Source organism: Myotis daubentonii, chromosome 2 (genome assembly GCF_963259705.1).
Source record: "Myotis daubentonii chromosome 2, mMyoDau2.1, whole genome shotgun sequence".
Taxonomy (NCBI): Eukaryota; Metazoa; Chordata; class Mammalia; order Chiroptera; family Vespertilionidae; genus Myotis; species Myotis daubentonii.
Genome location: NC_081841.1, coordinates 8110636 through 8136925, shown reverse-complemented (window position 1 = coordinate 8136925; position 26290 = coordinate 8110636). Strand labels below are relative to the sequence as shown.

The 26290-nt window shown below is 57.9% G+C and overlaps 1 protein-coding gene across 2 annotated transcripts; it reads right to left on the bottom strand.

The window, feature by feature from the left end:
- Positions 1–4628: 4628 nt before the first annotated feature.
- Positions 4629–24814, bottom strand: IL2RB (interleukin 2 receptor subunit beta). Of its 2 annotated transcripts, none has more exons than XM_059681632.1 (10): positions 24681–24814; positions 22076–22196; positions 21537–21651; positions 20710–20788; positions 17932–18037; positions 16436–16584; positions 15119–15314; positions 14484–14580; positions 10602–10686; positions 4629–6928 (listed from the first exon to the last, which is right to left on the bottom strand). In XM_059681632.1, exons 2-10 carry the CDS (start codon positions 22161–22163, stop codon positions 6167–6169), a joined length of 1677 nt encoding a protein of 558 aa, XP_059537615.1. In that variant the 5' UTR covers positions 22164–22196; positions 24681–24814; the 3' UTR covers positions 4629–6166. The 2 variants fall into 2 exon arrangements, with proteins under 2 accessions (XP_059537615.1, XP_059537614.1); XM_059681631.1 differs by having other exon boundaries at positions 4630–6928; positions 24724–24812.
- Between the last annotated feature and the right edge of the window lie 1476 nt (positions 24815–26290).

Below are 26290 nucleotides of genomic sequence, written 5' to 3'. Positions count from 1 at the left end.
ACGCCCTGATCAGCATTCCACCTCCTTCTCCAGGCCCGAGGGCTCCTCCAGAGTCTTCTCACACCTGGTCGTTCTGAATAAAGGCTGCTGCTCATGGGTCTGATTGACCTTCTGCTATGACTGTTATTATCTCTCCTGTAGCCCCAGGATCTAGCACAGGGTTTTAAGAGAGGGAATGCAGAAGGTGACAGCAGGAGGCAGTGACCACCCCTACTTGGGACAAATCAGAGGGCCTCCCAGAAGTGGAGATGCTGGGGTGGGGCCCTGAGGGATGTGTAGGAGTGTGGGAGCAGATTGTTTGGGTGTGAAGATTACTAAATGAGTCAACTGTGGCCCTGGCCCTCACTCCTCGCCTTCCACTCTGGAAGTGAAATACATGTAGTCCCGGCCACAAGCCACATTCCATGTGGCATCTGAAACCACAGAATACCAGGGCTAAGAGAGCACTTAGAAACTGTCCAATTTAAGCAAAGAGAAAAGAAAAGAAACAACAACAACAACAAAAGAAATCATCCAATTTGACTACCCCATTCACAGATGGGGAGACTGAGGCATGAGAGCAGATGCGGCCCATCAAGTCATGGACTATGACAATGAGGAGCGCAAGCATTGTCCCGAAGATATCAGAGAGTCCGTAGGGGCTTAAGCAGGTGTGGCATGGCCAGACGCGAGCCAGAGCAAGACCACCCTGGCAGGGCTCAGAGGTGGAGCGTTAGAGGGACAGGTGGCTGAGGAGGAGGCCCAGCAGGGATCCCATGGAGAGTGGATGCTGCCAGGTCACAGGTGGGGATGGCTTCAGCCACAGTCGCCATCATGGAATGTGTGGAATGCGGGCTGTTTGTTTTTTTTAATTGGTTGCCAAGTAAGATTAGAACGGAATTTTGCTTGTTATGCTTTGTTTTGCTTTTTTTCATTAATGTAATTGCTGCCCGTGCAGCCTTGTAGATGCAAAGGACCAAGAGTTCTGGCGCCACACGTACCCGAGTTTGAACCGTGGCTGCACCAGCTGCGCTTCGTAACCTCCCGGAGCCTCGGTTTCCTAATCTGCCAGCTGTGGAACCCCACACCTGCCTCACGGGGTCCTTTCCCGGGGATGAGAGATGAGCTTGGGAGGCGCCTGGCACCGTGTCTGAAACATAAATATTAGTTTCTCATTCCTTTTTAAAGTGCTTCTTGACTGTTGTTGGCGTTATCTGGAATGTCAATAATTAGAGGGCGGTGGGAGGTTTGTCATCCTAGCCTCGGTCTGTTTCCACACACAGTTTTCTTGGTAACTGTGGGCCCTGGAAGTTGCTTGGAGTGGGAGCCAGGAGGTGTGGTGGAGTTGGTGGTGGTGGAGGTCGGGGGGAGGGGGCTTGGGGAGTTGAGGGAACACATACAGCTCAAGAAATAGGAGACCTGAGAGGCTGAAAGGCCCGCCCACCTTCCTCCCTTTTCTCTTATACCTCCATCTGCCCTGGCTGCCTGCTGCTTCCCGCTCTGCACCTGACAGATCCCAGATCCCGGGCCTTCGGCTGCCTGGTCCCCAGCTGGTGCCGCTTCTCTGCCCTGCAATCTGACCCGGGCAGGCCTGTCTCCTTTACTCCCTCCGCCCGCCCCTGCCCGTTGCTCCGCCCTTGTTCCAGCTCCCGAGGCCACAGGCGAATCCACTCTGGACCATCAGACCATCTCCACCTGCTGTCAGGGGGCCCCTCTCTCTGCTTACTGCCAGCTTGGGTCTCTTGTGGGAAACGGCGGGGTCAGCTGGGTCCCCTGCGCCCACCTGCTCACAGGACCCTCCCAGCTTTCCGTTGCCATCCTCTCAGCCTGTCCTCCTGCCTGGAAAATCTGAGTCTGGAAAAACAAGAGCTTCTGTTGTGGAAGGAACCTGAGGGATGACCTACCTGGTCCAGAGATGCCACCGGGTGCAGCTGTGATCAGTCGGGACCTGCCTACAGAAGCTGAAGGGGCACCCAGGCTCCGGAGGACGAGGATCTGTGAGCAAGATCTGCCACATGCGGGTGCGATCCACTTGCCATGTCTGCCATGGGTGCTGTTTATGGATGCCAGACATTACATCCATGATCTGGCCCAACCTTTCAGTCAAGGGTACGAAAAATAAATACAGATTTTGTACATACTTGCCAGCATCATCTCTCCTCTCCTGGAAAGGACCCAGTGAGGCAGGTGTCATGTTCCGCAGTATGCAGATTAGGGAACGGAGGCTCAGGGAGGTTACGAAGTGCAGCTGGCGGTGGTACAGCCAAGAGTCATAAAAGTCATGAGACCATGTCAGGGGATGCCTGGACCCCTGCAGGATAAGATAAACCTGACTCCTGTTAGTGAAAAAGACATTTCCTCTACAATCCTTTTGCTTTTCCTCACGAAGGAAGGTTATTTGGTGCCAGGATGTCTCCAAAGGCTTACCCACACCTAGTAATCTCCCCTTTATTATTTTTAATTTTTATTTATTGATCTAAGAGAGAGAGAAAGCAAGAGAGAGATCAATTGGTGGTTCTACTTATTTATGCATTCATTGGCTGCTTCTTGTATGTGCCCTGACTGGGGATTGAACCCTCAACCTTGCCAACTGAGCAGATTTCCAGCAGGCAATGGAGTAAAACATTTTTATTGCATTTAATTTTTACGGTTACCTTTCATTTATAGTGAATATCAGCTTCCCATTTCCAGAAGCAATATAAAGATTTTCCTTTAAATAAAAGTATTTAACCCAAACTGTGAATTGACTTAAAGGAAAATATTAAGTAAACAGAAACAAAGATGGTGCACACGGATCATTAAAAATATATCTAGCCCTGGCCGGTTTGGCTCGGTGGATAGAGCGTCAGCCTGCAGACTGAAGGGTCCCAGGTTTGATTCCGGTCAAGGGCACATGCCTGGGTTGCTGGCTCGGTCTCCAGTGAGGGGGGGGGGGGGGTGCGGAGGTGGCCAATCAGTGATTCCCTGTCATCATTGATGTTTCTATCTCTCTTCCTTTCCCTTCCTCTCTGAAATCAATAAAAATATTAAAATGACCAAGGCCTGGGCATGTAACCTCCCCAGAACTCTGCAAAGTGGAAACGGACTTGCAGAGCGGTTCCCCAGTTTGCCCCCGGACACCCAAAAGTCCAGGCAGGAGCGGGGCTCTGACGCCCAGCACCCAGGGTGTCCCACGCAGGAGGTGGGAAGGAGGCGGCAGGGTAATTGAGCTGTTCCGTGGTAAGAATTCAAGACTCAGGCGACTTCAGGAAAGGCGTTTATTTCGGACGCACAGGAAACAGGAATCCTGAGTGAGGCCCGTAGCGCCTCAGCAGCAGGCATCTGTGTCAGGAGCGGGCTCATCTCCTCTCCGGCCTTTTCCAGTGCTTTCTCTCCCTGTGACTGTTCCAGGAGCCTCCCTCCCTCCCCCCTCCCTGAGTTCAAATGCCCAAGGCTGAGAGAAATCTGATGGGTCAGTGCAGGTCCGGCCTCTATGATTGGACAGAGCTTCTGTCCTAAAGCACATCATAGGTTGCCAGTCGCCTAAGGGGTGGGCTTGTGTAAAATGTCAAATCAGCTTGGAGCAGAACCTATAAATACAGGCACTCCGCTCTCCCTGCTCTTGTAAAGAACAAGGTCCATGCCTTTGCAAGACTCCAAGTCAAGGAAGAGGGTTGTGACAAACATCACAGATGTGATTGGCACCAGGCATTAGGCTAGTATGCAGGAAACAGAGAGAGTCGAGTCAGAAAGAAAGAAAGAAAGAAAGAAAGAAAGAAAGAAAGAAAGAAAGAAAGAAAGAAAGAAAGAAAGAAAGAAAGAAAGAAAGAAAGAAAGAAAGAAAGAAAGAAAGAAAGGAAGGAAGGAAGGAAGGAAGGAAGGAAGGAAGGAAGGAAGGAAGGAAGGAAGGAAGGAAGGAATAAAAGGTTTAATCTGCGTCCCTGGGTGACCCACTGCCGGGAGCCAGTCCATGCTTGCTGTTTCAAGGGACCTGGCATATGTGGCATACTGTTCTTAATATGTTTGCTCACCTTCTTGGCGCTATGTGTTTTAACCAAGGTCACCTCTCCGAGAACGGTTGTTTCCCCAGGTAGGGATTTTCCCCTGAAGTTGGGGAGGGAATAAAACCCCTTAACTAAGTGCCAGGCGGGTACTTTAACTACGAACAATCATGCTTAAGCTACATAATCTTTACTCCCTGGAATGGAGATAAGAAACACCCTAACCTTTGTAATAGAGATTGATAGGATTGAATCAACTGGTATAAATATAGATGTAACAAGACAGCAAAAGACAGAACTAAGAAGAGAGAACCTACAGACAGAACCTACAGACAGAAGAACTTCGCTGGAGAGAACATGGCAAAAGATCCTGGACTGAACCTGACTACAGAAATTGGCAAGAGAACCTGAGTAGAACCTGGTGACTGAACCTGGCTGGAGAACATGGACAGAACCTGGCTGAAGAACCTAGCGAGGGAACATGGCTACAGAACCTCGCTGGAGATCCGAAGCAGAACCTCTCTGGAGATCGAGACCAGAACTTGGCTGGAGATCCTGGCTAGGCTGCTGATCAACTGAACGCTGTCTCCGTGTCCTTCCTTCTTCGCTGACTCCGTCCACGCCTTTGGGGACCCCTGGACCTGCTGTGGCTGGACCCCGGCAACCCACGAACCCCAAAGGCAGGGCCAGTGGATTTGCACCAACAAGGAAGGGGAATTTCTTTTTATTCAAGTGTTTAATGAGGGCAGGGGCATGAGGGGGTCGCCAAAGTTTTCAGGAAGGAGTCCGTGTCTGTGTGGGGCTCCTTGTGGATACCAGAGAGGGTCCATTATCTCGTCACCATCTGCCTTGCAGTGGCAGCACCGTGCCCTGGGCTCCCTCCCACCTAACACCAGGGACAGAGGGAGAGGAAGTGAAGGTGTGGTGGGGGCTCAGGAGGACTGTTGGGGAGCCCTGAGAAGAAGGTAGAAGGGGGAGGACTGCCATGGGAGGGGATGGGCAGTCCCGGAGCGGGCATGCTGGACCCAGTGGGCAGGGGGCTTCGCCTCTCTGAGTCCTGAACTCAGAAGGGTCAGGTGCCCAGGTGTGAGGTGGATGGCACCCCCTGCGAGAAGGCAGCTGGGTGCAGGAAGCCCAGGCAAGGTGGTACCTGACAGTTCATCCATTCACCCGGGAACACGTTGGGGTGCCAAGTACACCGAGTCAAGTGCAGTGAATGGAGCGGCCCTTTAGGAGGTGTGCCAGCCCCTGGGCTGCGGAAGAGAGCCCTGCAGCCGAGGGCGGAGGAGGCGGGACCCAGGAGTGGGCTACTGCCACCAGGAGGGGTCTCTTTCCAGCAGCCTGCCTTATGGCTCCGTGGAAGGACCCAGCCGGTGTCCACGTCACTGGGAGATTTCTGTCCATACTTGTGCCGCAGCCTTAAAGATGCAGTAGCCAAGCTTTCTGAGGTCACAGCGATCCCAACGGGAAAGGACAAGGCCTCTTTATCCAGCCGCCCTGCGACCCTGACAACGCCAGCGCCGAATCGTGAAGGGAGGCGGTGTTTCCCTCCGGGGAAGCTGAGCCCGCGCTTGAAGGGTAAGGGGAGTCTGTCACCTCGATGAGATAGGAGAGGGCACCCCAGGCACAGAGAACGGCACGTGCAAAGGTGCGGGGGCGTGAGGGAGCGCCGAGGCTCAGGAGGACTGTTGAGAGGGTTCCAGAAGGGAACGACCAACGTGATGCTGGAGGGCCAGGGCCAGGCCCGGATATGGGCTGAGGACAGAGGGGTCCCAGGGACGGCATGGTCTTGTTTGTGCTTTGGAGGGAGCGCTCTGGCTGCCCCGTGGAGGGTGAGTGCGAGGGGGTGAGATGGGTTGAGACGGGGCAGGAGGCCCCGAAAGGAGGTCGTGCAGACCCCCAGAGACAGGAGCACTCGCCTTGCGGAGCAGCTGTCGGCTGGGGAGGAGGGATGTCTCAGAGGTAAAGTCCAGGGCACCCTGTGACCGATGGGGGAGCCAGTGTCCCCGGCAGTTCCTGGCTGGGACAGTGAGTAGGATCAGGGAGCAGCAGCTGAGGTTTGGAACTGAAGGCTGAGTGTGCAGGGCCTGGTCGGGGCTATCTGAGCGAAGGCGTCCAAGGGGCAGCTGGACACTGAGGAGCTCAGCAGTGGACAAGCCTTGAAGACAGAGAGTCCCCACGGGGCCTGGCGCGCCCCAGCCGTCTGTCTACACCAAGTAGGCCGGGTCCTGGTCCTGGAGCTCTTGGAGGGACAGGTATACATCAGTGTTCAGGGGCAGACAGGAGGTGGGGGCCCTGACCTGGCATTGCCCAGGAGGGCTGGCACAGGGAAGGCCGGACCCCTCCCCAGGGCCAGGGCCAGAGCCAGGGCTCTCCTCTCCTGCTTCTCCCAGCGCATTCTCCTGGGGCGACTGGAAACCCACCAGGCCAGTGGCTCCTGGGGTGGGAGGTCCCAGGGGCTGGGGGGCCCAGTCTTTGGGGACTCCCTCCTGCAGGGAGGGCGGCAGCCTCTCTTCACCAGCCCCGGTGCCCCCCAGGGCAGTGCTTGGGGTGCTCGGGCCACTGAGGAGACTGGGGGAGAAGAGCAGCAGGTCATCCCTGGGGGGGAAGGTGCAGTAGGCATCATCCTCCCCTGGCGGAAGCGGCAGGGAGGGGAGGAGAGACCCCTCGGGTGCTCCGGGCCCATCCTCGTCCAGCTCCTCGGCGCAGGGGTCATAGGTGAAGTACACCTGGCAGGCCTCGATCTCCAGCGCATCCGGCAGGTGGAAGAAGAAGTAGCCTTGGTTGGTGAAGCAGCTGGTCAGTGAGTGGCCGCTGGTCTCAAGAGGGGGCGAGGGCCCCTTGTCCTGCCGCAGCAGGAGCAGCTGTGTGGCCTTGGCGTCCCTGTCCAGCACCTCCAGCGGGGAGATCTCGGGGGCCGGGCCGCTGGGGCTGAAGGAGGACGAGGGGAAGGGCGAGGAGAGCCACTTCTGCCAGGAGACAGACCAGAGGGGGTGAGTGGGATGCCTCCTCCCACAAGCCAGCCAAGGCTGCCCCTCGGGGAAGCCGTCCTTGGCTGCCCCCTACCCCACCTGCCTGCCCACTGGCTTGCTCCCCAGCCCGTCAGGCCTTCCTGGCTCCCTGCAGGCGCCCGGGGCAGTGCTGGCTCCATGAGTGACCGCTTACTGAGCACCTACTATAAGCCTAGCGGCACCTAGGTACCGAGGACACAGTGAAGGGTGGAACATCAGCGTCGGGAGGGACTAGCGTGAGTGTGAATCGACCAGCCAATGCTGAGGCAGAAGAGGCCCGAGAGCACATCCTGTTCACTGGACTCGCCTGGCTCTGATCACACAGGGAGTATCTCTGGTGGGGAACTAACCGTCCCCCAGTTTGCTTCCCCCTCCCAGTGCCCCGGCCTCCCACCTGCCCCACCTCCGCAGAGAGGAGTGTGCCCAGCAGAGCACTTCTCAGCTGCTGCAGAGTCCAGAGCCCTGGCCAGGAACAGGGAGGCCTGGTCCAGCCCCGGCTCTCACCAGCTGTGTGACCTGGGCAGGTCCCTGCCTGCCTCTCGGAGCCCCAATTACACAGCAGTTTGCTGAGTCTTCCCTGCTGCCTCACTGGGGACCTGCAGGGAGCTGTCAGGTAAGGAAATGAAGGCGGGGCCTGGCCGGCCTGCCTCAGTGGCTGAGGGTGGACCTGAGAACCAGGAGGTCACAGTTCAATTCCCAGTCAGGCCATATGCCTGGGTTGCGGGCTTGATCCCCAGGGCGGGGTGTGCAGGAGGCAGTCAATAAATGACTCTCTCATCATTGATGTTTCTATCTCTCTCTCCCTCTCCCTTGCTCTCTGAAACCAATAAAAAATATTTTTTAAAAAAGGAAAATGAAGGTGGAAACAGCGGGCACAGGGTACAATCACACTACACAGTGGGAGGCGGGGGGCCCCTCAGGGTGGTGTGAGGGGGGCCCCAGGTGCATTTGAAAACCAACAGCTCTGTCCTGGGACCCTCCGCAGATGGACCATGGTCCCAGAGCCCAGGCCTGATAGGCCCCTCCCTGCACGCCTGTGCCCTCAGCACACGGCCCGGGGCAGGGGGTGGGGGGCAAGCAATATATTTCAGATGAATTAATGGGCCAGGAGAGAAATGGCCTGCTTCTCCCTCCCAAAAGCAAGTTTCTGGAGCTAAGTGGGCTGTTATACAGATGCACACACACACACGCATGCATGCACATGCACACACACATACACACTTCACACACACATGCACACACAAGCACATGCACACACGCGTGCATATACATACACACTTCACACACGTGTGCACATGCACACATACATACTTCACACACATATACACACCCACACTTTGCACATGCACACACATACACACTTTGCACACATACATACTTCGCACACATATGCGCACACATACACACTTCACGCACACACTTCACACACATATGCACACACATACACACTTCACACATGCACGCACATATGCACATATGCACTTCACGCACATACACATACACACTTCACACACATGCACACACATGCACACTTCACACACATATACACACATACACACTTCACGCACACACTTCACACACATATGCACACACATACACACTTCACACACGCACACACATATGCACACATACACTTCACGCAATACACACTTCACACACATGCACACACATGCACACTTCACACACATATGCACACACTTCACGCACACATGCACACATACACTTCACACACATACACATGCACACTTCTCACACACATGCACACACATACACACTTCACGCGCACACATATACACACATACACACTTCACACATGCACGCACACACACATACACACACACATGTACCACTCTACAAAATATACTCCCTCCCCCAAGCCAGGAGTTTGTGTTACGGAGGAAGGTGTAAGAGAGAGAGACCGTAGGGCCAACTGAGGGTGGCCAGGAAGCGTAACCAACGAGGAGAGTGGGAAAGGGCGCAGGTCGGGTGGGTGCACAGAGGCAGCAGCGCTGAGTGTGCAGCCGGGAGAGGCCAGGCCGTGGCCAGGGCTGGCGTGCCAGGCTCCCGGGGCCCCTCAGAGGTGCGTGTGGTCAGCCACTTTCTGGGCCGGGGCCTCCATCCACAATGCCCTGAAGCGCATTAGGGGGGACACAGGGGAACCCCGTCCTCCTTCATGCCCACGCACACACGCACATGCACGCCCAGGTCCCGTCCCCGGGCAGGGCAGTGGGTCTGTGGCCTTGCAGCTGGGGGTCCTGCGATAGAGAGAAAGAGGGGCAGGCCCCCCACTCGCGGACAGAGGGTGGGGTCCCTCTTGGCCTCCCGACCCCCAGCCACACTGTGCGTCCCCAGGGCCTCCTCCACACACTAGGCCTGGGGCAGGCGCTGTAACTGGGGGTGGTCTCACGGGGGCATGGAGGGTTGCCGCTCTCTAGGAGCGACCCCACTTTACCTCAAAATGCCCAGGCCATTGGATCAGGGAGACTCCAAGCTGGAGGAGGACTGAGCGTGCACCGAGTCCAGCCTCCAAGCAGGCCCAATGTAGGAATCCCTTCAGCCATGTTTTGCTACAGAGGCAAGGCTTGCTGGCATACCTTTGCTGATGGGGAGCTCACTACCTTTAGGACTAAAGGAGGAATTTCCAGGTGCTGCATTCCCCCTCACTGAGAGAACTGTAGGTAAGCTATCCCAGTCCTCGGGACTTTTCCAAAGAATTCCAGAAGGGGCCCGGACCAGCCTGAGAGAGCGCTCCAACGCCAGCTCATGATAGCCGGTCCGGGATGGCTTTCCAGCCCCTCCTGACCTCCCTCCACCCTCACCTCAGCCCCTCCCCCCAACCTAGGGTGCCTGAGGTAGCGGGTGGGTAGGGTGGTAGAGGCAGCCCACCCCTCCCCCTCCCCCCTGAAGCTTCCTTCCTGAAGTGGGTGTGGACTGGGGGAGGGAGGGGGGGAGACCACAACTTTGAATGGAGTTCAGAGTATGACTGTGGGCCAGCACTTTCCAGATGAATCTGTTTTGTGGCTAGAGGTGACTGCAGGACTTGTGAGCATCTGTGAGAAGCCAGGGAGCCACCCAGGGACTCTTTGCGGGGCAGAGGGCATGTTATCTGCACAGAGCAGGTGTGTGCTCCGTGGTCCGGGGAGAACTTGTACCCACAGAGGAGAGTGAACCAGGAGGGCGTTAGGACAGACGCAGGTGGTGGGCCTCCTGGGCAGGGCTGCCATGCATGGGGGGTCAGGTTTACACTGCCCAAGGGCATCTGGTTTGGGGTGTGGTGGGATGGGACTGAATTCCAGCCCATGCCCTGCTTGCCAAGACCTACTCAGTCAACAGGCTGGTGACAGTAAGTCTAGCTGTGGGCCAGGCAATGCTCTCAGGGCCGTACACACAGCAACACTATATTCCTCCCCATTTTACAGATGAGGAAACTGAGGCACAGGGGTGTTCTATCACTTGCCCAGGGTCACACAGCCAGGAAGTGGTGGAGCCAGGATTAGAACCAGGCAGTCTGGCTCCAACAGGAGGTGCCATTCCGCGTGGGAACCACCTCCCCGCCCTTGGGCACCACTGCCCACGCGTTGGCTGGCACACGTCAGCTGCCCGCTTCGGCCCGCTACCTCCGAACTCCTACCTGGAAATCTCCTCCGTGCTCTGAGCTCAGCTGGGAAAAGAACTCTGAGGGGTCTGGGATGTGACACTTCAGAACCTTCTTGAACCTGAACAGGGGAGAAGGGGGGGGAAGGTGAGAAGGGAAGGGGCCCCCTGTCCTGCCATCAGCCCGCAGTTCTGAGGGCAGAGCCCCGAGCCCCTCTACATGCGATCATTCATTCAGTCAATGTCGATCGCATGTCCAGTAAGGGGCGTGGTGCTGGGTGCGGGGACACACGACTGGCCGACAGAGAAGGTCCCTGCTCTCCAGGAGCTGAGATTCTAACGAGACAAAAACAAACCAAGTGCGGCAACACGACCCTGCAAACACATCCCTGCACACTGTGGAGGCCGAGAGCAGCGGGCCCGGGAGGGGGTGGGGGGGGCGGGGGAACAGAGCCAGAGCTGTCAAGGCCACAGGTGGCCGGAGCGGAGTGGGCCAGGAGTGCCGGGAGCCGGTCCATCCTTGCTGTTTCAAGGGACCTGGCATATATAGCATATGGTTCTTAATATGTTTGCTCACCTTCTTGGTGCTGTGTTTTAACCAAGGTCACCTCTCCGAGAAAGGTTGAATCCCCAGGTAGGGATTTTCCCCTGAAGTTAGGGAGGGGATGAAACTCCTTAACTAAGTGCCAGGCGGGTAGTTAATCAATTTAACTACAAACAATCATGCTTAAGCTACATAATCTTTACCCCCTGGAATGGAGATAAGAAACACCCTAACCTTTGTAATAGAGATTGACAGGATTAAAATGAACTGGTATAAATACAGTTGTAACAAGACAGAAAGAGTCAGAACTCAGAACTCATGAGACAGAATTCAGAAGACAGAACCTACATGGGGCCTGGAGACAGAAGAACTTCGCTGGAGAGAACATGGCAAGGGATCCTGGACTGAACCTGGCTACAGAGATTGGCAGGAGAACCTGACTGGAACCTGGACACTGAACCTGACTGGAGAGCCTGGACAGAACCTGGCTGGAGAACCTAGCAAGGGAACATGGCTACAGAACCTCGCTGGAGATCCGAAACAGAACCTCTCTGGAGATCCGGGCTGGAGATCCTGGCTAGGCTGCTGATCAACTGAACGCTGTCTCCGTGACATTCCTTCTTCGCCGACTCCGTCCACACCTTTGGGGAACCCCTGGACCCGCTGGGGTTGGACCCCGGCATATGGCGCCCGAACAGGGACCCCTAAGTAAGCGCCCCGCACTCGGGACGGATCGGACTCCACCGTAGGAAGAGGGTGGATAGTCTTCGCCGACTCCGTCCACACCTTTGGGAATGCCTGGAACAGGATTCCCTTAGGTAAGCCCCCCCTCATTGAGAACCCCACACTCGGGACGGATCAGACTCCACCGTAGGAAGAGGGTGGATAGTCTTTGCCGACTCCGTCCACACCTTTGGGAACCCCTGGAACAGGATTCCCTTAGGTAAGCTGCCCCATTGAGAACCTCCACACTCGGGACGGATCAGACTCCACCGTAGGAAGAGGGTGGATAGTCTTTGCCAACTCCGTCCACACCTTTGGGAACCCCTGGAACAGGATTCCCTTAGGTAAGCCCCCCCGCATTGAGAACCCCACACTCGGGACGGATAGGACTCCACCAGGGTGCTACAGACCCCCCTATAGAGGATAAATAGGGTAAGAAGGTGGATAGTACAGAACTTAGATTGAGAAGATGTGCCATACTGAGTCCAAAGAAAGAAGACTCTGTATTGATTCTTAGATTGAGAAGATGTGCCATACTGAGTCCAAAGAAAGAAGACTCTGTATTGATCTTTAGATTAAGAAGATGTGCCATACTGAGTCTAAAGAAAAAAGACTCCGTATTGATCTTTTAACATATATGCTTGTTAGCAGAGGAATTAAGGTTACTCCCAGTCAGACAGAACATTTTATACAAGAAATACGTCCATGCTTTTCTGAGGAAGGAAAGGTGCCGGAAAGGTAAATGTAGAGGCATGGGAGAAGGTAGGCCCAAGGAGCCTTATCCTTAACCCCACTGCAGCCTTTCCACCCCGGGAAAGTGCAGGATTGGCAAGCTCTCCCTGCGGTGATAGATCAGGACTCAGGTAATAGCAGAAAGTGCCAATCCTACTCTTAAAATGGATATAAGAGAGCATTTGAGGTTTTTCTTTTTAATGCCTGCTTTTAAAAAATAAAAAAGGGGGAATTTGCCGGGAGCCGGTCCATCCTTGCTGTTTCAAGGGACCTGGCATATATAGCATATGGTTCTTAATATGTTTGCTCACCTTCTTGGTGCTGTGTTTTAACCAAGGTCACCTCTCCGAGAAAGGTTGAATCCCCAGGTAGGGATTTTCCCCTGAAGTTAGGGAGGGGATGAAACTCCTTAACTAAGTGCCAGGCGGGTAGTTAATCAATTTAACTACAAACAATCATGCTTAAGCTACATAATCTTTACCCCCTGGAATGGAGATAAGAAACACCCTAACCTTTGTAATAGAGATTGACAGGATTAAAATGAACTGGTATAAATACAGTTGTAACAAGACAGAAAGAGTCAGAACTCAGAACTCATGAGACAGAATTCAGAAGACAGAACCTACATGGGGCCTGGAGACAGAAGAACTTCGCTGGAGAGAACATGGCAAGGGATCCTGGACTGAACCTGGCTACAGAGATTGGCAGGAGAACCTGACTGGAACCTGGACACTGAACCTGACTGGAGAGCCTGGACAGAACCTGGCTGGAGAACCTAGCGAGGGAACATGGCTACAGAACCTCGCTGGAGATCCGAAGCAGAACCTCTCTGGAGATCCGGGCTGGAGATCCTGGCTAGGCTGCTGATCAACTGAACGCTGTCTCCGTGACATTCCTTCTTCGCCGACTCCGTCCACACCTTTGGGGAACCCCTGGACCCGCTGGGGTTGGACCCCGGCACAGGAGGAGGGGGTCAGGCCAGAGGCCAGATCGGGGCCTCCTCGTCGGGGCTGTCGGGGCTGGTGGCCCGGGTTGTGCCTTGCCCAGGGCCGCCTGGTGTGGGGAGAGGGGAGTGTGGGCCGAATTCCAGTCTGAGTGCCCTGGGTCTGCGGGCATCTGTGTGGAAGTGGATGCCACAGCCTCGAGACCCCAGAGAGCCCGGCTGCTGCCCACATGCCCAGCCCTCTCCCCCACCCTTTCTGGTCTCCGTGGCAACCGCCTCTCTGCGCCCTGTTTCTGAAACGTTCCTGCCTCCTCCCCACCCAGGGCCTTTGCACATGCTGTTTGCTCTCCTCTCCCCATTGCCCGCCCCACCCCCTTAGCTCTTCCTTCAGATTTCAAGGGAGTCATCGCTTCCTCGGGGAAGTGTCCCCTCCCAGCTGACGTTCCTGCTTCCAGCACCTTCCTTCCCATCCTCACCACAGGGTGTCGTTATACATGTGTGTGCGTGACTGACAGGTATCCGCCTTCCTTCCAGGAAGATGGGATCACGTGCACGTGGCTAGCCTTGTGTCTCAGCTCTCAGCGCCCTGCCCGGCCCTGAGCTGGACTCAGTAAATGAAGGAATAAATGAATGAATGCCCAGATCCGGACAGAGCCACGAGGACCTACACACACAAGAGCTGGCGTGCACACACACACACACACACACACACACACACACACACGCGACTCCTGAGAGTATTGCTCGGGGCCGTCCCCCTCCCCGCCCCCTGTGGACTCTCCCTGCCCCCCAATTCCCATCAGGCTGGTTCTGCCTTTGGGGGTGGACCACAGGGAAAGGCCTGGTGTTCGGCAGTGCAGACTCCTGGCAAGACAGAGGGGCTCAGCCCAGAGTGTGACCTAGCAAGGGGGCGGCAGGCGGGGGGGCGGGTGTCACACAGGAGCACGCAGGACAGACGGGGATGCCAGCGCTCTTACCATGGCCCGAGGTACTGGCAGTTGACCAGCAGGTAGACTACGATGATGAAGCCCAAGGCACCGCAGAGGCCCACGAGGATGTGGCCCAACGAAGAGGCTGTTGGCGGGTGGGAGGGGAAGCAGGAGAGGAGTTAGAGAAGTGCCCCGACTCACCCAGATCACTCCCACACCTCCCCACCCCCAACTTGTGCTGAGGGACAGGCCAACGTCTGCCCCCTGGCCTTCACAGCCTCCGGCTGCCCAGCCAGGCCCACAATGGGCACCGTGTGCCTTCATCCCAGCAGCCCTGCCCCGGTGTCACAGTACCCACTTTACAGATGAGGAAACTGAGGCTGAGAGGTGAAAGCAGCCCACCCCAACCCTGGAAAACACCAGGAGTCTGCGGTTTCAGGATGGAGAAAGCGAAAAGAGCCTCTCTGGCCTCCCCACTAACTCACAGGGCTCTGAGCAACCCCATGCCCTCCCTGAGTCCCTGTTCCCATCTGTAAAATGGGCACAATTATGCCCCCGCTGCTCACACTGCAGGGTCACATCAAGTGAGCTAATGATGACAGCTGAGCCCTGTAGCCTCAGCCCCAGGCCTCCCTCACCAGCCGTCCAAGACCCACACCCCTTCCTGTCTGGCTCCATCGTACCGGCAGGCCTCCTCCCGGCCAGGAGCTGGTCTTCGGGCCGCGTCCTGAAGGCCAGGGGCTGGCTCCAGGGGCTCCAGGTCAGGAGGCTGCCTCGCTGGGCCCTGACCCGCACCTGAAGCTCATAGGCGGTGTCTGGAGCGAGTGTCTCCAGGAAGATCCATTGCTGGTTCTGCTTGAGGGTCAGCAGGGAGGCCTCCTGGGGCAGAGACAGGACGGTCAGCGCAAAGGGGCCCCCACTGCCCGCCCCCACTGCCCACCCCCCCTCCCATGGCAGGGCTGACCAGGAGGCGGAGCAAAGCAGAGAAAGCCTTCCTTTCTCCCCCCCACCACCCTCCCTCCTCCACTCCTACCCCATCCTCCTCAAAGACTCCCTGACTACCCAGTTGCTGGGGTCATCCTAAACCCCTCCCTCTCACTCATCCCCTCCATCCAAAGCCATCTGTCAATCAACTGGTTCCACCGCCAGGACCCATCGGGGACCCTTCCCCTCCTCTCCTGTCCTCCCTGCCCCAGGTCTGAGCTCCCACCACCTCTCAGGCCTGAGGCTGTGGCCCTGCTACCTCTCCCACCTCTGCATCCTCTTTTTGGTTTTCCCCGGCCCCTCCTCCCCCCCCCCCACCCCACTCCTCCCCAGGCAGCGTTTGCCTTTGCAGCGGCTGCTTCCTCTGTTTGGAAAACCCTCCCCAGGTCTCTGCAGGGTCAGCTCCTCTGGACCCTCAGACCTCAGAGCAGCCTCTCCTGGTCCCAGGCCCTCTTAGAAGTGTTATCGCATGCCTTTTTCTTGATAACTTTTACCAATATGCCACAGTCTCCTGTTTCCGTGTTTGCCTGCCTCCCCACTCCCCCCCCCCCCACACACATACATGTGAGTTTCCTGAGAGTGGGAACTCGCCAGTCTGGCCCCCACTCCCTCCCCAGCATCCAACACATAGTAGGCAATCAGGAGATGTTTGTTGAGTGACTGAGTGAGTGAATAAAGGAGTGAGTGAGTGAATGAGCACAGACCCCTGTGGATTTGAGGAGCTGAGAGGTGGCGTCCCAGGCCTCTGACACCTCACAGAGGGAAGGCGCCTGCCTCTTGGCTTGTAAATCCTCCCTAGTGCAGCCTGGAATCTGCCACCCGCTGGAGCCCTGGGTTGTCAGGGTCACGTGGAGGGAGGGAGGGAGGGAGGGAGGGAGGGAGGGAGGGAGGGAGGGAGGAGGCAGTACAGAGGAGCAGCAGGGCTGCCTGGGGCTCTCACGCTTTTGCAGAGATGGAAGAGGGACAGGGTGACCAGCGTAGTAATCAGGGCAGGTCGGGCTGGGCCCTGTACTCACCTCCCAACTGTGGTCCAGGGACCTTGACCGGACCTCAAACTCCAGGTGTCTTTCAATGTAGTGGGAGGACTGGGGGACGGTCCAGGTTATGTTGCATGTGTGGCTCCCCTCCTGGGTGACTTGGAGGGAGTCAGGGGCCATCAGGCGAACTGGAGGGGGAGGGAGGAGGGGAGAGCCGGTTTGGGGGAGCTGGATCATGACGCTGAGATGGTAAAGCCGACACGTGCTCCCCCCTCCACCTCTACACCTGTGTTCCTCCCTCCTTGGGTGCCACCCGCCTCTCTACCCCCCTCACCTGCTTCATTTTCTTCCGAGCACTATCGCCACCTGACATATGAAATCCCTATTTGGGGTTCTTCATTTTCTGTCTCCCTTACCAGGCTGTGAGCCTGCTGAGGGCAGGGGCTTGTCCTCTCATGTGTCTTTGGTGCCTGGCACTTTACCTGGCACATAGTAGGCGCTTAATTGTCCTCTGAATGGATGAATCAGGGCAGCCTTTCTTTGCACTCAGAAATGATCTAAGTGGTTTAAATGGATCATCTCATTCATGTAATTTAATTATCTTGTTAATCTGCTATAAGATTTTATGATTCTGAAGTTAAATTGATCCAAGTTCTATAATTCTGAGACTTTGTAGAACTCCACGAACAACAATAAGCGAGTATTTATTGAGCGTGTGCCAAGCAGTTTGGGTCTTGGCTCATAGACTCCTTACATGACTGTATGCAGCAGGTAACCGTCCCCATTTTACAGATGAGAAAACTGAGCCAAACATGTTAAAGGACCTGCCCGTCAGACCACACTCAGTCACGGCAGGGCTGCATTTAGAATGCTGCCCGGGTCTCTCCCTCTGCTCACCTCTTCCCTGGAGATGGCCTGCAAGGTCTGGAGGGAGGCAGGAAGGGCTGGGGGTGGGGCCAGGCACTCAGTCATTCAACAAACACTTCCCGAGCACCACCCAGATTGGACCTGTGCTGAGTACTCAGACTGCAGACGGGGATGGGAGAGCTCTGCCCTCAGGGAGCTCACAGCTGAGTGGGGAGACAGACCCATAGTCAGACAGTGGTGACCCAGGATATAAACACCCTGAAAGGGGAGGTACAAAGGGCTGGGTGAGTCTGGGAAGGCCTCCAGGAGGAGGTGACTCCTCACTGAGCCTTGAAGGGTGAGTGGGAATTTTTCAGGTGGGAAGAGCCTTCCAGACCACGTGACCAGCATGTGCAAGGGCTCAGAGGCATGGACAGGCGACGTGAGTTCAGAGAGCTGGCCTTTGGTGTGGCGTATCCACAGAGAAGGGTGCTGGAGGGGAAGCCAGGTGATTCCCCAGGGGCCTTGAGTGCCGGGGTAAGGAGCCAGGACTTCATCCCAGGGCAGCGGGCAGTGAACTTGTCGGATGTGGGTGTGGAAGTTAATAGAGAGACTGGAACAGTGAGATCCCAGAGAGAAGACAGGGAAGGAGAGGCCCACCCCCACCGGCCCCTGGACCCCTGACTCACGGTTGTCAAAGGGCTTGAAGTCCTGGGTCATCACCCTCCTCCACCGCTCCCCCTCCAGGCACATCACCCTCATGCTGACGACATCTGCTGCGGTCAGTTTCTGGGACTGCAAGGCAAGGGGGCAGAGGTGTTGCTGGGGCAGCTGGCGTGGGAGGAGGCCATCAGGATGAGGGCATGGAGGGGAGCAGGAGGGGAGACCAAGACGGCAATGCAGGTGGAGCCCCACCGCACACCCGCACTGTCTACGGTCGAGGTCGGCAAACTTTCTCTCAAGGGTCAGGTAGTGAGTACTTTGGGCTCGGCAGGTCATATGGTCTCTGTTATAACTACTCAACTCTCATACATAACATGTAAGAGAATGGGTGTGGCTATGTGCCAATAAAACTTTATTTCCAAAAACAGACAGCGGGCCGGTTGTGGCCCAGGGGCCACAGTGGTGTGTCAACCCCTGCTCTAAAGCGAAGAAGCTGCCTTGGGAGGGAGGGAGTTCAGGTCAGCAGAGGTGGGCAAGCAGGAGGGGTCCCCAGGAAGGTGCAGGGCTTTGAGTGTGAAAGTCTCCCCTCCCCCGGCTCCTCCCACCCCCGCCCTGACTTTTCTGGAAGGAAATGGCCAGGCATTAAGCACGGGTGGGCAGGCAGGCGCTGCTCAGGTGCTTTAGCCACTTCTCTGGCCCATTCTCAAGCATCCTCCTGCAGGTGAGAAACTGAGGCTCAGGTAGGTTAAGGGACTTCCCAATGTCACACGTCTGGTCTGGTCTGGTCTGGTCTGGTCCGCCAGGGAACCCAGACTTAAACCCAGGCTCTGTGTCCACAGCCGCAGAGACCGAGCCCTGGCCCGCCGTGCCTGACTGAGGGCTGCCGAGTGAGCAGCGGACAGCGGCCTCCTCCCTGCCTGTGCAGAGGCAGCCCTGCAGCCCTGCAGAAGGGAGCCGGCTGCACGCACCCTTAGAGTCTGCGCTCTGGGGCCCGGGGGGCTGGGTTTATGCCCAGGACCCAGGCACAGTCCCTCTGACCTGCTGAAGGGCCACTATGAGCAAACCTTGAACCTGATCATCAGAGTTCCCAGAGCTGGGAACTCCTCCCTCTGCCCTAGCCTTCTTCCAGCTTCTATGGGGGCCAGATTGTCCCAGATAACAGTAGCATTATCATTATACTAGAAGCCCGGTGCACAGGATTCATGCATGGGGGGCGGAGGGGTGGCCTGCGGGGATTGCCCTCTGAGCAGCTGCTCCTGCTGCGAGAGCAGCCGCTCATCCCTGTCAGCCGAGCAGCGCTCCCACTGTGGTAGTGCACTGGCCACCAGGGGGCGGCTCCTGTGTTGAGCATCTGCACCCTGGTGGTCAGTGTGCGTCATAGTGACTGGTCAACCAGTCATTCTGGCTGTTCCGCCATTGGGTCGCTGGGCTTTTATTATATAGGATTACTACTAGAGGCCCGGTGCATGAATTTGTGCACATTGAAAGGAAATTAATTAGGAGAAATATTTTAGAGGCCGGGGAGGGACCATGGGAGGTTGGCTCCAGGGCATGTCCGGCCCTACTCACCCAGTCCCAATCCGGGCAATCGGGGCTGACCGGGGCTAGCCGGGCAGGGGAGAGACTGCAGGAGATTCGCCTCCAGGTGGAGGGACTGCGGGAGGGCTCCAGGGTGTGTCCAGCCCGTCTCGCCCACTCCCCAGTTGGCGGACCCCAGCAGCAAGCTAACCTACTGGTCAGAGCATCTGCCCCCTGCTGATCAGTGCACATCATAGCAACTGGTCGAGTGGTCAACCAAATAAAAGGTCGACCAATCAGCAGCCAGACACTTAGCATATTAGGCTTTTATATATATAGGTTATTGTTGTTGTTGTGGAGATGCCAATCATGCATTCTGAGTACTCAGTCTATGGCAGGCACTCTCCTAAGCATTTGCATGTGTTGTCTCATTTGATTTTCTCAGCATCCAGGAGACAGGCACTGTTACTATCCTCGTCCTGCAGTTGAGGAGACTGAAGCGCAGAGAGGCCTATGGACTTGCCTGAGGCCACACAGTTAGGAAAGTCACACAGCTGGGGGGACCAGGACCCAAGGCCACGCCACCGGCAGAGCTTGTGGAGACAGGCCCAGCAGTCTGGGTCCAGAGCTGTGCCTTTATCCGCTACACTGCAAGCCCATCTCCGCCCTCTCCTGCCCCCTGGGAGTGCATATGCCTTGGCAGTGGTTGGGAAATGTGGTCTGGGTGTCCCTGGTGCCCGCCACTGCCAAGGAGGCTTTGCCAGGCAATTATTTGATGCGTACCCTTCCAGAGGCAGCCTAATGCCACGGTGAGAGGTCCGGGCTGGGGTCTGACAGGCCTGGGTGCAACCCCAGCTCTGCCACTCACTCAGGATCCACGGACGATAAAGAGCGTGCTCCACTCGGGGTGGCGTTCCAAGTGCTTTACGCTCAGATCAGCCCTGTCATTCCCATTCTCATTCCCATTATCATTCCCGTTTTACGGAAGGGGAAACTGGGGTGTGGCAGCCACCCAATGTCCCCCAGCTGGTGTACAGCGGAGCCAGGGCTGGAGCCCAGACCGTCTGGCTCCGGAACCCACACTCCTGACCCGCTGCACACCCCCCTGCACTGGGGGAGGCGTCGGGAAGAGCCAGGTATGTGTATCACCATTTCCGAGGTGCTCCCCCCACTTGAGGAGGAGTGCGGGAGTGCAGCGGACCCGCCAGCACGGGGAAGACAGCGGGAAGGACACCCCTTGGCACCCACCCTCCCCCTGGTCCTCTCCCTCAGCGACAGATACTCACATCCGGGGATCCCAGGATCAGGTTGCAGGACCAGGATGCCGGGCCCGCTGGGAGCAGCTCACAGGATTTGTTCCAGGGCCTTTCAAGGCAAAGGAGCTGCTTAGAAGAAAGGGAGGGGCCCTGGCGCCAGCCCGCGGGGTGGCCCCCATGCAGCCAGGCTGGTCTGCGCAGATGCTCTATGCCAACCTCACAGGGTGCCAATTCCTGCATCTGCTCTCCTTCCCGCCATGAGCACCGCTGCGGCCGGCCCACAGCAGCCAGCATGATCTAGACCAGCCTGTCCGGACACCCGGCCTCCGCACCGAAGCCCAGCAGTCTTCCCCTGGGGCCTGGCGGGGCCTTGGCAGCTTCACGGACCCCACCCACAGGGGCCTCTGCTGCTGTCAGCAGGCGGTGTGCACCCTGCAATCCCTTCACAGCCCCCGCCCCAAGCTCCCCACCACTCCCAAGTCCCGTCCCCACAGCTGCCATAGGGCTCTCCCCAAACCCCCGGTTCCTCCCGAAGCTTGGGGAGCCCCCTTTCCTTCCCCCTCTCCTCCAAAGTCAAGTCCAGCCTCAGGATAGAAGCCCGAGTCTACCCTGTCCAGCTCATCCCCAGCCTGGACCCCCCCCCACCCACTCCCACCCAGGTTCCAGGAGTCTAAACATCAGACTCCTGAATTTCCCAGACTCCTGTGGTAGCAAGAGTCTGTGGGGCCCATTCGTCCAAGATTCTCAAGGCGCAGATATTTGGGAGTCTGACAGTGAGGGTTCCGGAGTGTAAGCGTCAGTGATTGTAAGATCCCGCCGTCCTGGGAGTCTGCGGGTTGGCCAGCGACCCCACTCACCGACTGTCAGGCTGGGCGTGGACGCGGCAGGATGTGGCCTGCAGGCCCCCATCCCGGCTCCAGACACAGGAGATGTTGGCCCTCGAGTTGTAGAAGCAGGTGAGCGTGGAAGTGTCTGCCAGCAAGAGGAGGTGTGAGTGCTGGCTGCAGGGGCCCCGCTGCCCTGCCCTCAGGGTCCACCCACCATCCCCGCTCCGGGCCCTCAGGCCACCAGATGAGAAGCTAAACAACGCTGGAGGGCAGAGAAGGGGTTAGTGGCCCATTTCAGAGAGGACAACACTGAGCCCTGGAGGCTGCAAGGCTGAGACGGGACAGGGATGAGATGCCAGTGTCTTGCTGTGGCTTGGAGAGGCATGTGGGCGCAGTGGGGGCAGGACAGAGGGGGAAGGGGGAAGGTGGCCCCATGGCTCCTGCCTTCCTTCTCCCTCCTCTTGCCCTTGATGGCGGCCCTTCTGCCAAGAAGTAGGGCCCGCCGTCTAGAAGGGCCTTGGCCTCCTTCCGAAAGGAGAGCACCGCTGTCCAGATGCCAGGATCCTCACCATTCACCGCGGTGGATGCCCGAGGGATGGCCGGGGGCAGGAGGAAGGCGAGGAGGGACAGACACCAGGACAGAGCAGGAGCCGCCATCACATCCACAGGCGGGGGCTGGGGAAGGGAGCCCTGGAGGGAGGAAGAGAGGAGAGAGCGCCGTGAGCACCCACCCTGCCCCACGCAGGGTGTGCGGGTCTGCTCGCCACCATGCCACCCGGCCCAGCCTCACGGCCTTTGTGCCTGCAGGTCCCTCTGCCCCACACATGCGTCTCCCGTCAGAGTCAGGGGCCTGCACGTCGTCATTGCTGAAAGGGCTTCTGAGGAAGCCAGCCCTTGTTCAAAATGGGGAAACTGAGGCCCAGGAAAGGGAAAGGTGTGCTCAGGTCCACCAGGGAGGCCAGCACAGCTGGGGTTAGAGCCCACCCCTCCCTCCCCGGCTGCCCCCTTAACCACACGGGCACCACTCGTCGAGGCGTTCCGACGTGCCGGGCTCTGCTGAAACTTTAAGTGCAGCAACAAGAGCATCGGAAATACTCCTATTATCGCTGTTTTCAGATGAGGAAGCCGAGGCACAGAGATGTGAAGTCACCCAAGGCCCCCGGCTGATAAGGGGCAGACGTGGGCCCGAGAGAGGACGGGCTGCCCCGAGCCCAGGCAGGGCCCCTCCTGTAACTGCCCCCAGTCTATCCTCCCACCCACTGAGCCAGTTCATCAATAACTCATACCGCCACCTCATGACAATACCCGTGTGTGCTGAGCGCGCGTGTTCGCCAGGGGCTTGGTACACGGGCTCATCTCATCTCTGAGCCGCCAGGGGCTTGGGGGGCGCTTGTATCACCCCCTTACACAGATGAGGAAGCCAACGGCCCACGTCATTAGCCCGTCCAAGGTCACGTGCACAGAAGGGGCCGAGCTGGGATCCAATCCCCGCACCCCATCCCCAGGCCCGTTCTCTCACGCCGTTCCACCCTGCCCAGCCCCTGTCCCAGACCCTGGTCCCAGAGGTAAGGCCGACAGCCCCCCTGCACGGGGCCGCACAGACCAGCTGCCGGCATCAGGCCTGATGCGGGAAGGAGCTCAGAGAGGTACCGATGGGCTCCTCCCTGCACGGCCCACCGTGCCCCCTGAAGGGTGAGCTCCCCAGGGGGGCGTTGGTTGCTTCTTTCTTTGGAGCCTCCACATATTTCAGGGCACGGGATTGGGACCCCAAAGAGTGCAGAGCCCAGCCAAAGGGCTCTCCCGGCAAGCCCCACTGTTCCCCTTAGTCGCTAGATCACGACCCGGGGCACAGGCGCCGTCAGCCCCTGGAGGGTGTCAGCAGGCAGCCCGTGCCCGGGACAGGGCCTGGCACAAAGCCCCAGGTGAGAGGAGGGGGGCAAGGGCATGCGAGAGTGCAGGAAGCCAGTGCCCAACCACGGTGCCAGCAGGACAAGCCTGGCCGAGGAGAGGCACGGTCTGGAGTCCCCCGCCCAAGGGGGGTCTGCGGGGGGCTCCTAGCCGGCTCTGAGGCTGCGCCCTCCTGCAGAAGAGGAAACCGAGGCTCAGCTCAAGAACCTGCTCAAAATCACAGAGCGAGGAAGAGTCCCAGCCTCAGGGAGGACGAGCAGACGCTGAGCCCGGGCTGCTCTGTCCAGGTTCTCACACATCCGCCCGCGCCCTTCACCGGCTCGCCGACTGACTCATGGGGCCACCAGCACCCTGCGAGGTGGGCGTCAGGTCGCCTGCTGGTAGATGCCAAGGCTGGCGCAGAGCTGCCCAAGGGGCTGACCCCCGCCCAACTCATCTGATTCAAGTCAGAAGATGCTGATAATGATGGCAATGACGACAGGAGGATGAGGAAGAGGATGAGGAGGGTGACTAATACTCAGCCCCTCTGTGCCCGGCACTGCCGTGAGCACTTTGCAGATATGACCTCATTTACCCTCACGGCAACGCTCTGAGCCGCTACTATTATGACTCCTTTTCTCAGATGAGGAGACGGAGGCATAAGTCAGAAGCCTCTTGCCCAGGATGGAACCCAGTCGGGGGCAGTAGAAGCTCCAAGGGGCAGAGACTGTGGGATGGGGGGGCCCGTGGGGCTGGGAGAGGGCGAAGCAGGAGCTCAGTAGCCAGAGATGGATCCCATTGACCTCGTACCCTCTGGGCCCCCCCCCCCCGCCCCCGCCCCCCCCCCACACACACAGCTCACCTTGCTGTTTCCCTCGGGGCATCTCCCCAGGAGGCGTGGGATCCTGGTTGTGGGGGTAGGAAGGGCACCCCAGGGAAGGCTCTGTCCCCCAGCAGCCCCATCCCCACCGTACTCCACACACAGTTAAGGGCAGGAGGCCTCAGCCCCGGGAGAAGGGAGAGAGAGCATGCCCTCCAGGCCGCCCCATCTCCCCAACATTGCCTGGGGACACCACCAACCTGCCGGTTACACAGCCAAGTGAGGCACCAATCCGGACCCGAACCCGAGACCTCCCAGCACCCCCACTTCACAGACAGACTCTCACCCCACAAGCCTCTTCAGCAGGACTCTATAGGGTGGGCTTTGCCAGTATGAGCCCCCTCCCCGTGACCTTTCCTTCGAGCCCCCGCGGTCGGTGGCAGGGACCCCAAGGGCGCTACCGGTACCTGGGGACCGCCCCGGCAGAGTGAGGGCGAGGCGACACCTCACCTGGCTGCGACATGGGGCTGCGGCGAGCTCTCTCCGCTGCTCTCGGCGGCTGAGACCACAGCCATCTCCCCAGGGCTGGGCTCCGGCTCTGGCCTCTGGCGACTCAGACAGCAGGCTGATGGGGGCAGCTGACTGAAATCCCAGGGCCAGCCCACTTCCTGCCAGAGGCTGGAGGGGCAAGGCCTGGGGGCCGGGGGGAGGGGGAGATCTGGCTGCTGAGAAAGCCTGAAACTCCTGAAGCACCTAAGGCGATAAGATCTTCCTCCTCCGCGGGGGCGGGGCTGGCAGGCGGGGTGCTGTGGCGGGCAGCACCCTCTCGCACAGACACACACCGTGCCACACACAGGAGCCCCTGCTTCCCCGCCTCCACCACCCCCACCCCATCCCACACAGCCCACCTCAAGCCTTTGACGCCCTCATCCGGTCACACACACCCCCGCCAACACCCAGGCCGCACACAAACATGTCCCTTAGGCGTCCCCTGCAATTCGCACTCTCATCAAGCCCATCTCTCGGACACCCCCCTTTCCACTCGGCCTCCCGGCCCCTCACCCACGTTAGCATCCACAGGTCCCTGTGTTGGGGGGCTTTGCGGACCATTTGATGGCCACTTATTGAACGTTCTAGAACCTTCCTTTCCCTCTCAAGCCATGGTTCTTCACCTTTCCTCCCCCTCTATTTTTTTTGGGGGGGGGATATGGGCCCCTCTTTAGAAAAGTGCGTGTTGACTTCTGTGGGGTGTCACAGGCCCAGGGACCCTGGGAAGCTGTGTCCAGTGTCCTAAAGAGGCAGCTCAGGCCCCGGCCAGCTGGGCAGCTCAGTTGGTTGGAGCATCGTCCCAATTTGCTAAGGTTACGGGTTCGATCCCCAGTCATGGCGCATACAAGACTCGACCAACGAATGCACAAATAGCTGGGACAATACACTGAGGCCCTCACTCTTTCTCAAATTAACAAATACAATAAAAATACATACATGTAAAGAGGCAGCTCTACTCTCTCCCTTGCTCCTGAGTGTAATGGCCCTGCTCCTAAGCAGATGTCTCTTTCAAAGAAGGGACTAAGGGGAGCGGGGGGGGGGGGGGGAAGGGGGGGGCAGGCCAGCAGCACACCTGTCTGCACAGACACAAGAAAGCGAATGAAAGAGCTGGAGAGAGTGAGGCCCGACTCCCTCGGGCAGTGTGGCCAGGAAGACTGATTCACGCCGCCGGGAGCTCAGCGGCCCTGCCCTCCTGGGCGAAAGGAAGGGCTCACAGGTCCTGCGGGTGTGTCCAGAGGGCTAGCAATGCCTGACCGCCGCCGGGAGCAGGCTGCAAAACAGGCCAGGTCCTCCCCGAGCCCCTCAGCAAGGCCTTCTGGCTGCCAGAGAGGGCGATAACACAGCCACCACGCAGATGAGAAAACTGGCCAGCATGTATTTCTGGAAGCTTCTCAGGAGTCCAGGAACCCCAGTTCTCCTGAGGAAGAACGCCAGGTGAGGGCGGGGTAGAAGGGCTGTTTTCCACTCTAGACCAGTGGTTCTCAACCTTCCTGATGCCGCGCGCGACCCTTTAATACAGTTCCTCATA